The sequence below is a fragment of the Myotis daubentonii genome, chromosome 1 (genome assembly GCF_963259705.1).
Source record: "Myotis daubentonii chromosome 1, mMyoDau2.1, whole genome shotgun sequence".
In the NCBI taxonomy this organism is placed as follows: domain Eukaryota; kingdom Metazoa; phylum Chordata; class Mammalia; order Chiroptera; family Vespertilionidae; genus Myotis; species Myotis daubentonii.
The window spans coordinates 25,958,153-25,970,377 of record NC_081840.1 but is presented as its reverse complement, the minus strand read 5'-3'; the positions used below and the strand labels follow the sequence as shown (position 1 = coordinate 25,970,377).

General features: G+C 42.8%; 1 protein-coding gene across 4 annotated transcripts in view; it reads left to right on the top strand.

Annotated features, from left to right (window-relative positions):
* SUSD6 (sushi domain containing 6) overlaps nt 1–12,225 on the top strand; it is a 105,303-nt gene that overhangs the window by 40,389 nt on the left and 52,689 nt on the right. For all 4 annotated transcript variants that reach the window (XR_009452455.1, XM_059692086.1, XM_059692077.1 and 1 more), the window contains exon 2: nt 10,995–11,195. Coding sequence is in view for 3 of the 4 variants with exons in the window: in XM_059692086.1 (XP_059548069.1) it covers nt 11,075–11,195 (121 nt within the window). In the remaining variant the exon portion in view is untranslated. The remainder of the gene's footprint in view (nt 1–10,994; nt 11,196–12,225) is intronic.

The window sequence follows — 12,225 nt, the reverse complement described above, 5'->3', positions numbered from 1 at the left end:
AGGCTAACTTTTGGGAAGGATATTTGATTTTGGCAACATTTACATTATATTAAAGAAAAGGCACTTACAGAAATAATTTGTGGAAGGATTAGTCATTATTAGAAATGGGTGGATTGGCCACTGTGCTATCTTTTAGGGCTGCTCTAAGGAGCTGCGGACAGCTAAGATGAAGTTGGTGAAGTCAGTTCGTGCTGGCCCAGGAGGGCATTGTCCTTGGTGCTCATGGGAGTAGAGGTAGTGTATTGTGAGTGAACTTGCCAATTACTGTGAGTTTAATGCAAGGATTAGACTAAGATTTTTCCATTGAGGGGGGTAATATGCACTCTTTTTTCTTACTGATGAATTTCCTGGTTGTATTCTAACCTGGTTGTGTTTTAACAAGTGTGTTCAAGTGTTTGTGGCTGTCATGCTTTGCCAAGTTTATCTCCTTTCTTTTCCGTCCAGCCCCTAATGAAAAAGCAAGAAAGAAAAGAAACAGAAAGTGATTTAAAGAATTATAGGATTTTGGAGTCATAGAAGCTCTTCAAATAGCACTCATCTAGCTCAACCTTTACATTTTTAGAGGATGATGATGATAATAATGATAGATGGTGATAACTGTAATACCTACTACCATTTTTGATGACATTAAGTGTCAGGTACTATGCCAAATGTTTTATATGCATTTCCTCATATAATACTTAAAGTAGCCCTATGAGATATGTTATTAGTGCTATTTTAGAGGTCCAGAAAGATTGGATAACTGCATTGGTGTTAAGAGTGTGCTGAAGCAGCTAAGGGCAGAGAGATGAAGCATCTTGCTTCATCAAAATCAAGTTTTCCAGTTAGAGGCAGACATGCATTGAGTCCAGATCTTTTTTTTTTTTTTTTTAAATATATTTTATTGATTTTTTACAGAGAGGAAGGGAGAGAGATAGAGAGTTAGAAACATCGATGAGAGAGAAACATCAATCAGTTGCCTCCTGCACAACTCCTACTGGGGATGTGCCCACAACCAAGGTACATGCCCTTGACCAGAATCGAACCTGGGACCTTTCAGTCCGCAGGCCGATGCTCTATCCACTGAGCCAAACCGGTCTCGGCAATCCAGATCTTCTGACCTTGGATTCAGTGAGCATATAATTTTGTTTTGACATGAGAATTCATTCTCTGGTCATTTTTGTCTCATTTCTTGCTCAGTCTTTTTTAATTTTAGTGAAACTGAATGAAATAGAGGAGGAAAGAGTGGTTTAGAATTGGGGGTTTTTGGTGAGGTTTTAAAGTTTATTTTTAAATAGGCAGTCTTCCCAGACTGACTGGGAATGTAGCAGAAGGCCTGAGAACCAGGAAGTGACACAGACCTGTTTATACCATCCCACTTGCAGGCCTTTGGAAAGGATCCACAGAGATGATAAAAAGTAAACATAACTCCACCAGCCAGTTCTCTTGGGTTCGCTATTTTTGACCTGGAGGAGGTGTTTCCTGCACAGCTATGAGTACTTTGAAAACCAAAATGTAGCACTTAAACATCCCCTTGAGTAACCATGTATATAGATATTTATTTCTTGTTACCAGACAGCAGCATTCCATGGGTCTTGGCAGACAAAATTATTACACATCCCCCTCCCCCCCAATCCTTTTGGTGAGTTGTTCTTCCATTTCCTTTTCTTTATAATTAGCACTGTGCATGTAAAACTGTCCTGAGACCTCCCTAAATATGTGCATGATCTTCAAGGTCCAGCTTAAATCTTCCTCTTTCATCTTCCCTCTACTAATCTAAAATAAAGTCTTTGTTACTGTCTCCTCTGTGTTCTCATAGCACTTTTAAAAACCTTTTTATTGGATCCTAGTAAGTTTCACAGCACTATACAGATAAATACGTAATTCCTCTCATGTGGATTGTGAATTTCTTGAGAATTATACCCTGCTTCATCTGTGATCACCCAAGCCTTGCACGGAAGACAGCCAATAAATATTTGCTGAATTGTAGTATAGTTGCTGCAAACACAGAGTCCTAAGAAGTCAGCTTTAGCACATCAGCTTCCCAGACATATTTGCCAAGGGAAGCCTGCTCCAGGCAGTTCTGATGGGAGCCAAACAGAGGGGTGTGATGACACATCGATGTGTCTCTGGGGTCTATGGACCAATTATAGCTGCTCTGCCAAGCATCTGTTTTGCTACTTGGCCAAAACTTTAGGATTTATATCCTTTTGCCCTCCTCTTTTAAATCTGCTGCTACTTTGCCATCTGGTATTGCCTACACAAATTGTCTTTTGGAGTTATCTTTTTTCTCCCTTCAGAGCACAAGTAAATGTTGAGTACCTTGGGGGACATAAAGAGGCTGAATTGGTGGTCTCTCCAGAAACTTACTGCCTGTAGTAAATGCAGCATACAACAGTTAAGTAACTGTGAGTGGATCCTGGGGAGGGATATGATTAGTTATCCTATTCATGGTCCAAGTAGTTCTGCTAAAGGTTCAGAAGAGCATTCGTGCTTGTGGACGGAATTGACGAGTTTTCCCAGAAGAGAGGCAATTAACTTGTATTTAGAAAACAAAAGAGCAGGGAGCCCTTTGCAATAGAAAAGCAAGAGGAAAGACTTCTAGGCCCCTTGGCTTCCATTTATCTGTAAAATGGGGGTAATAGCACCCGTTTAATGAAGTAACAACTCTGTGCACGTGCACGTGTGTGTGTGTGTGTGTGTGTGTGTGTGTGTGTGTGTGTGTGTAAAACACACATGTAAGCTCCATGCCCTCATTCTTCTCTACAACATATTCAGGCTAGAAAACCACCTAGGTCCCCTGAGACAAAAATTCTACTTTAGTATAATCATATACACAATTACTTAACTTTTGGGGAGGGATTGCTAAGTTCTTTAAAAATATTTTTATAAAGCCATGGGAAAGAACCTTGGCAATTCACTTGTTTAACCTGTTGGCTGTTCTTTTGTCTAAACTAACTTTGTGTTTTGAGCCTAGTCTCAGGGCCTATATTTCCATCCCAGCTGGAAGAGTGCCCTTTGGGAGTCAAGTGAGGACTCAGTCACAGGCTGTTAGAGCAGGGAGGGGCTCTTAGCCAGCACAAACTTAAGGGCCCACTGTTGCAGATACTGTCCTGCATCCTTCATGTTTACTTCATTTCTAGCCAGCAACAACTCAGTGTGGTGGGTATTGTTTATCCAGTTTATAGATGGGAACTGAAAATAACTTGCCCTAACCACCAAACAAATAATATCCAAGCAGACCAGAGATTCTGGCCCAGTCTGCCAGCATCATTCCACAATGGCAGCCTCCTTGAGAAATACTTGGTTGAACTCTTTCATTTTACTGATGAGGAAACAGGCCTAGAGAGAGGAAGTGATTTGTCCTAGATTTAGCCTATCAGTCCTTGATGAAGATGGGCCTAGAGAAGTGGTATCCTGCCTTCAGGGTTGGAAATTTATGCCTGAGCCAAGTTCCTCCTCACAGGCACTTTGCCTTCCCTCTCCCTTTTTCTGTCCTGAGTCAGTCTTGTTTTGTTCTCTTTTGTCCTCTCTTGCATCTTTTCTCTTTCTCTCTGTACCACTACAGCTCTGCAGTAACCCTAGTGTGTGCAGGCTGTTTTTTGGGGTTTTTTTGGTTGTTATTTTTGGAAAACAGTTTGGGAACATTGTGTACAGATGGCCTATACAAATGTACTGATGGATTGATAAAGCTCTAAATGGGAAAGTGGAGTCTTTTTAGTTTGCTGCATTGCAGAGGAAGATAGATCCTAGGATGTGTCTTGGGAGATGTGGGGGGAAACCATTGGTTTTGCCGAATAAAGAGGCTGAATTTCACATTTCTTCCTTCCAGTCAGACTTTATTGACTTATGTTTTCAGAGGAAATACTTCTGGGCCCCTCCTATTCCCTAGAAGACATTCCAGATTTCTCAGAACTGAAAGGGCATTTGGGGGTCATCCAGTCTTCCCCCATACCAGGACCAGGAAGAATGATTGACTTGCCTCTGATTCACTGTGGGTTGGTGGAGCTGGGACTTAGGGCTCCCTTCCACATTCAGGTCCATGCTGCAGTCATCCTGCTGTTAGGTTCTAGAAGAGAGAAGTTGGAGACTGTTAGAAGAGGCTTAGCCATGGGTGATAGGGTGTGTCTGCTGGTGTTCCTGCTGTCTAAAGCCTGAGGAATAGGGTAGGGGGTAAGTGTGACGACCAGAGGATGTGATGAGCAGTTGTCTGGGAGCAAGAAAAATCAGAGCAATTCAAGAAAACCTCTATAACACCTGGCTTTACCATGTTTTAGATGACTTAGGGGAAAGCCAAGAGTTATTTGTAGGAAGTGAGTTTTAATAACAGCTTGATGTTTGTGTCTGTAGGCTTTGGAACTGGAGATTAAAAGGTAATAGCTAAAGTAACCATTCTGGCTCTCACTGATCTCAAAGTCCAACAGAAGACTCTGTGCCTATTGAAGCACTCAGTGGCACAAAAGAAGGGAAAAGAGAGATGAGCAAGATTGGAAGGAGACATTTATCCCACAGGGGGGAAAATAAACTAAAGACATCTAAAAATAACTTAATTTTATCATTTTTTGGGGGGGGGGGGGAGAATGGGAGGCATTAGGATTTGATCAACGTTTAGATATCTTTTGCTGCTGTGGCCCAGCCATTTTAGGGTTGGTGGGAGTGAAGAGGGGAAACATTGAAGGGAAGAAAAGGAGAGGTAAGGGGGAGGCCTCTTTAGCATGTTGGTCACTTCTCCTTATTACACTTCTTTAGGGAACTTCAGACGTCACAGAGTTAGGACTTCTTACCCTTATACTCTGAAATGTAATTAACTTGTTTAATTCTGTTCACACTTCATGAACTATTCGTTGTATTCCCCATCACATGGAAGTATAAGGTCAGGGAAGATGAGTAAGCAAAGTAATAAACTTCCTTGTTCTAGACACTCTACCACCACCACCCCCTTTCTGGACTAGTTTGAGATAAGAAAATGATTTATATTGGCTTTACTGACCCAATCCCCTCTCCTAACTAATGGAGAACGGGCCTAGGTTTAGGAACTAATTTATCCTAGGCTGATCTCACAGAACTGTAGGATCTGGGAGCCAAACTTGACAGTCTGGACCATTTGCCTTTACAGAGGAAAGCTCAGTAGAGTGTGACTCAACCATGTCCCTCTAGCAGAGCTATGACATTCTCTGCAGTAGAGAACCAGGCACATGGCCTGAGGAAATCTAGGCCCCAGGGTGTCTGGGGGACAAGGTGTCCTTGCTGCTTCATTGCTGGCCCCACCTACTGCTGCTGCCTCCCCAGGCTGTGAGCCATTTTTGAAGATGACTTCCAGGACACCTTTAATCTTAGCAGGCTCTTTAGTTAATCTGGAAGCATCTATGGCAATAACAAGCAAGCAAACAATGTGAACTTTGGGCTTGTGTTCCACGTTCTCTTTAACACTATAAACCTACCCTGTTAGTCATCATCATTTTTATGAGAAGTTTCTCAGCCCTTTGCTATTATGGCTTCTGGACTAAGCCTGTAATAGATCTGAGTCTTTTTCAGTTTATAGAGTAGTCCCTCATATTGTGTCTCTTGGAGCCTCACTAGAGACCAGAGAGATACTCAAAGCAAGCAACAGCCCCAATTTACAGATGAGAAAACATAGGCAGAAATTAGGTAAGTGACTTCCCCAAGATCAGGGCTGTGGCTTAAGGGCAGTGTTCTTCCTCTTGGAGGGTCATTGTGGACAGGAAATGAGTGTTAATGACATCACATTCAGCAGAGCACAGTCACCTAGGTTTTGGTGTCCTGGGTTCATAGAGCTGGGAAAAGCCAGACCCTGCCCTTGAGGGGCTGACAGTCTCATAGGGTCTCCCTTTGCCACATTCTATTGGGACAGCAGCTCTAGTTCCAAGAAAGAAAATAAGGGTGAATGCAGATTTCCCATGACTCCTCACCCTTTGTTTTGGAGGGAAAAACTGGCTGTTGGAGGAAGAGATGGCTTCTATAAAGAGAATTTTGGGTGCCATGTAGAATTCTGTGGCTGAGAGAGAACTTAGACCCTTTTTGAGATGTGGAAATGGAAGCCAGAGATATGACCAGCCATCTAGTTGGTGGCAGAGGTGGGACTAACTGTAGCCCCAGACCCTCCTCTCTCTTCTCACCTCTTAAGTTTAGATGTTAATATGCCTTGTTAGGGTGGGTGAGTGCAGACTTTGAAAATGAAGCTGAGTTCCAGGTCCCTCATTAATCCTAATTTTTTCCCTTTTTTTTTAAACTGGTAAAATATATATAAAGTAAAATTGACCGTCAGTCATTTTTAAGTGTCTAGTTCAGTGGTATAAGTACAGTAATAATGTTGTGCGACTATCACCACCATCCATTTTCATAACTCTTTTCATCTTGCAAAACTGAAATTCTGTACCCTTTAAACAATATAACTTCCTATTCCACCCTCCTGATAACCACTATTCTATTTTCTGTTTCTACTTAATTATACTTTTTTTTTTTTAATTAGGGGAAGTGGTCACTAACATGCCAAAGGAATACTGAAGTAAAATGTATTCTCTTATTTTTCTTAAGTTTTTGCCTATGTGTTTTTCTAGGGATAATGAATACTTAGCCTTAATTTGTTCTGAAGTGTTTTTCTTTTGATTTGGTGTAAAGCCACAATTCAAGGACAGGACTGCCTGCTGCCTGCCTGCCTGCCTCCCTCCCTCCTGGCCTCTCCTTCCTCCCTCCCTTCCTTCCTGTGTTCAAAACAGATTCTTTCTTTAAATTATTAGATGTATGTTGTGAACCTTTCTCCACAGTAGCTGGATTCTCCTGTTGTGGGGATTCGTTTTTCTCTGTATTATTTCTGAAGCACTGACCCTTGGCTCAGACTTGCATATAAAAATACTCCATTGACTGCCCTCCATTCATCTTTTCTCTCTTTCTCTCTCTTTTTTGCAAAGCCCCATTTTCATCATCCCATCTGTTGTGCACTTGATCAGGTCTTAGTCTTCGTGGTGGAATTGGTCCCTTGGCAATAAGAAAGGAGCCAGCTGTTCCTTTGAAACAGAACAAAATAAAAAAGGAGCTCATAAGTGTACATCTTTCCCCCAAGTTATACTGGCTTCTCCACATGCAGCCACAGCAAGTAACCCTACCAGATAGTCACCGTTTCCTTAAGGCAACAACCAGTGGATCATCAAAAATAACACCTGCTTGTGTCACAGCACATACACACAACACATATTTCTGTAGTGAATGGATGAGTCCAATCAGAGTGGCGCTTTGGGAGTAAGAAGGGGGTTAGTTCTGCTGAAGGGAGTAGGAAGATGGTCTTTGCTGAGCCCTAACAGTGACTGTATTCCTGGCGGAGGGAGCAATCAGGTTTATTTGAATGTCAATTTGTTGAGGAAGGAAACAGGTGGTCTACAGGACAGCCTTGCTACATTAATTTTATTTATATTTTATCTGTTTGAATAGGTAATGCATGCACAAGATACAACACTTAAGGAGATGTGCATTATCTTGTGCATTATACCAGAGAGATTTTCAGTGCATATAGGGGTGTGTGTGTGTGCTTTAAAAATACACTCATACACATGAATGGTTTTCTTCACATACTAATTTTGGAAGTCATTCCATACTACTACAGACTGAACTTCCCAGTTCTTTTTAAACTACTGCATAGTATTCTAGTGTATGGCAACTTATTTAACTAGTTTCCCTTCAGTCTTTTGCCAGTACAAATAATGCAGTGAATATCCTGCATATATGTCATTGCACACATATGATTTCTGAGGAAAGATTCTAGAAGTAGAAGTAGAATTATGTGTATTTTCACAGATTGTCCAAGGAGTTTTACATTAATTATAAAATACTAAATTTATACCACTTAGCATCTCCTTCTCCCCAGTCCTCTAAAATCCCTGCCAGAGTGAGCTTTCTAAATGAATCTGGTGTTATAACTTCCCTGTTTCTAATCCTCATAAGCTCCACATGGTTTCAGGGTACAGTTTAAACGCCTTATCCTCTCCTCTGCCTCTAGCCTCTGCCAGGAGTGCTGTGCTTCCATTGCTTTGATCCGCTTGTATTTGGTATCTCCTTCCCCCACCCCCCCGTCTTTTTCATTGGACACATCCTTTTGCAGTGAACCTAGCAGCACCTCCTCTCTTGCACAGAACATCTAAGCATCACTCTGATCCAGCCTCGTCCATTCACTGCAGAATTATTTGTTGTGTGCATGCTGTGATGTCATTCTCAGGTGTCATTCCTGATGATCCACTGGTTGTTCCTTTAAGGGAAAGGTGACTGCCTGGTAGGGTCACCTGCTGTGGCTGTATGTAAAACAGCAGCACCAGAGGGCCCATTGCTAACTGGCTGGTGGCCCTAGGCATGTCCTTTAACCTCTTCGGATCTTGGTTTGGTATCTGTCAAATGAGGAAGTGAAGCCTGATAACCTCCAAGGTCCCATGGCTCAGATCTTATTATTACGGTATCAACAGCTGGCAGTGTTTACTGAGGACTTGAAAATTCAGGCACTGTGTCAAATACTTTGTCTAATCCTAATCCTTATATCAACCCTATGAAGACAGTATGGTTACTGTCTCTATTTTACAGAAGAGAACACTAAGGCTTGAGAGAGTAATTTGGCCATAATAGAAGCAATATTTGAATTCTGGCATTCTGACTCTATGGTTCTTAGCCACATAAATGTATGCATATTCCACACATTTACATACCCACAGTTTTGTGTACTGTTTCGGGTCACTCACAGAAACTACCCCTAGAACTCTCATGAACCATCCTGTTCTACAACTGTAAAGGCTCAAGTTGGAGTCTGGGTAAAAACTGGGGACAGATGACTACAGTTACAAATATTTGTGGGTAGTGGGTGAGGACCCAGTGTTTAACTCTGTTCTTAGACCCCTGGGTCTTACTCATTGAGGACTGTGACAGATGCTTTTTCTTTGGACTGAGACAGCTCATTGCTGTTTGCTGTTTGCAGTAACACTCTTTTTTAAAAAATCCTTACCCGAGAATATGTTTAGAGAGGAAGGGGGAGAGCAAGAGCGAGCGAGAGGGAAACATAGATGTGAGAAACATTGATTGGTTGTCTCCCTTATGTGTCCCAACTGCAGCCTAGGTATGTGCTTCACCAGGAATTGAACCCCAAACAAGGGAGCCACCCGGCTAGGGCTGCAGTAGCTTTTTATAAGGGGAGCATAGGACTGAGTCAAGGCTACAAGACATGGATTGAAGTCAGGTCTGACAATATCCCTGACAGTCTCAGGGGCATCCTTTATTAGGGTTGTAGATGGCAGGCTCCCCTGTCTATTTACATAAGGTCTTTTTAATGGAGATGGAGGTGTGTATGGAATTTAAAAAGAAGTGTAATCTTATTTTTGAAATACCTGTTATAAACTAGGATAAATAAAATCAAATGAGTTAAGTAAAATATAAGATCCATATCATAATGTATCATCAATCAAACTGCTTCCCTGAAGGCATGTAGAAAAGCTTTCTTAAAAGTCTTGACCCCTGCCCTGGCTGTCATGGCTCAGTGGGTAGACCAGCCGTGGTCAAACTAAGGCCCGCGGGCCGGATTCGGCCCGTTTGAAATGAATAAAACTATTGAAAAAAAAGGCCGTACCCTTTTATGTAATGATGTTTACTTTGAATTTATATTAGTTCACACAAACACTCCATCCATGCTTTTGTTCCGGCCCTCCGGTCCAGTTTAAGAACCCATTGTGGCCCTCAAGTCAAAAAGTTTGCCCACCCCTGGTTAGACTGTCAGCCTGGGAACTGAAGGATTGCAGGTTTGATTCTGGTTAAGGGCACATACCTGGGTTTCAGGTTCCCCCCCTCGTTGGGGCGTGTTCGGTAGGCAACCAATTGATGTGGCTCTCTCCATTGATGTTTCTCTCTGTCTCTCTCTCCTCTCTCCCCCTACCCCTTCTACCCCTTCCCACTTTTTCTAAAAATCAATGGGAAAAATATCCTCCAATGAGGATTAAAAAAAAAAAAAAAAGAAGAAGTCTTAAACCCTGATTTTTTTTTTAAAAAAAAAAATACTGATTCCTACTTTTATGAAGTCTTTGAACTAGAATGGATGGTGGGGCTAATTAACAATTGTAGCGCCAAAACTGGTTTGGCTCAGTGGATAGAGCGTCGGCCTGCGGACTGAAAGATCCCAGGTTTGATTCCGATCAAGGGCATGTACCTTGGTTGCAGGCACATCCCCACTGGGGAGTGTGCGGGAGGCAGCTGGTCGATGTTTCTCTCTCATCGATGTTTCTAACTCTCTATCTCTCTCCTTTCCTCTCTGTAAAAACTCAATAAAATATATTTTTAAAAAAACAAAAAACAAAAAAAACAATTGTAGCCATCCTCCCCCACTCATTATCAGGTATAGCCAACAAGTATGGCCTCTGGGGTCACAGGTGTGTTGCCTGAGCTGTTAAGTCAGAGTCAGATCCTAGGGCTCATCCAGCCTCAGGCAGTTGAGCAGGCCAAGCTAGGGGCCCTTGGCTGCCACTGCTGCATTCCTTCTCTAGGCGGTGTAGTTCTCCCTTTAAGACACGTGTTCTCTCTCTCTTTCTTTCGGTTAAGTTGAATTTACTCTGAGGGCAGGTGGCAAAGGCAAAGCCACACTCTGGTATAGCAGCTCTGTGTCAACTGCTGCCTCTCTCCGCCTCTGTGCTGGAGCCTCCGAGGCAGGCAGCCAAGCAGAGCCAGGGCAGTCTCTGAAACCTTTCTGTGACCCAGAGATCTCCAGGTGAGCCCGTGCTTGTCTCCTTGTCCTATCGTAAGGATCTGGCTCCTAGATGCTGACGCTGATGGCAGCTTGCTGCAGGCCCTGATATTTTTCCAGGAAGGAGTTGAAAAGCTACTTATGTGCTTGTCTCTTCTGAAAGCAGGAATTCAGTTGCTAGAAATCTTTCGGCTTTGTACATGATTATGGCTTCTTTAGAGTAAAGTGCCTACTTGTAAACGTATGGGTAAAGTTTTCACTTCACTTATGTCTGTTTTTTGTTTGTTTTCTATAGGTGAATCTACACCTGGCTGACTTTAGAATTCTTCTGGCTTTTAATTTTTTTCTTTTTAAAATAACTTGGACGGATAAAAGATGTGCCATGGCAGGATAGCACCAAAGAGCACCTCAGCGTCTGCCGTGGCCTCTGTGGGACATGGAGTGTTTCTTCCGCTGGTGATCCTTAGCACCCTCCTTGGAGACGGACTTGCCTCAGGTGAGTCCTGGCCTTCTGCCATCGGTCTGTGGGAGGGAAAAGACACAATACTCTTGTTTCTCCTAAAAGCTGGGATAGGGAATTCTCTGTCTGTTAAGCAGTTACAGGGGGAGCAGGGTGGGGGGCTTTTGTGCTGTGGTATAGCAGGGAGCCAGTACTGCTGGTTTGGCACCAAGGGGCCTAATGAACCAGATGGAGGACAGTTTTGTAGGAATCTATTGGTGATGACATTATCACCCCTCTCCCCTGCTGTAGTTATCAGGCAAGACAGAGGTATGGGATTCAGATTATGATGTGCTGGTAAGGGTGCAGGTTCTCAGAACCAGGTGCCCATGTTCATAGCCCATTCCCTACTACTCGGTGGCTCTGTGACCTGAGCAAGTCTCTTCACTTATGTAAAACCTCAGTTTCCTCAGCTGCAGAATGGCAAAATAATAGTATGTACTTCATAAGGTGGTTGTGAAGATTGTCTCAGAGAATGCAATAAGCATTACTGATTGTTAACTTTTCTTTAAAAAAATGTATTTTACTAGAGCAGTGGTTCTCAACCTTCCTAATGCCGTGACCCTTTAATACAGTTCCTCATGTTGTGGTGACCCCCAACCATAAAATTATTTTCGTTGCTACTTCATAACTGTAATTTTGCTACTGTTATGAATCGTAATGTAAATATCTGATATGCAGGATGTATTTAGGCAACCCCCGTGAAAGGGTCGTTCAACTCCCAAAGGGGTCTCGACCCACAGGTTGATTACCACTGTACTAGAGGCTCGATGCACGAAATTCATGCAAGAGTAGGCCTTCCTTCCCATGGCTGCCGGCACCAGCTTCCCTCCAGCAACCGGGACCCTGGCTTCCCTCTGGCTGCCAGCAGGCACCCGGACCCAGGCTTTCCCTTGCAGCCCTGGCTTCGTCCGGAAGGACGTCTAGTCTAATTAGCATATTATGTTTTTATTATTATAGATTGCTTTCAAAGAGGAAGGGAGAGGGAGAGAGATGGAAACATCAATGATGAGAGAGAATCATTGAT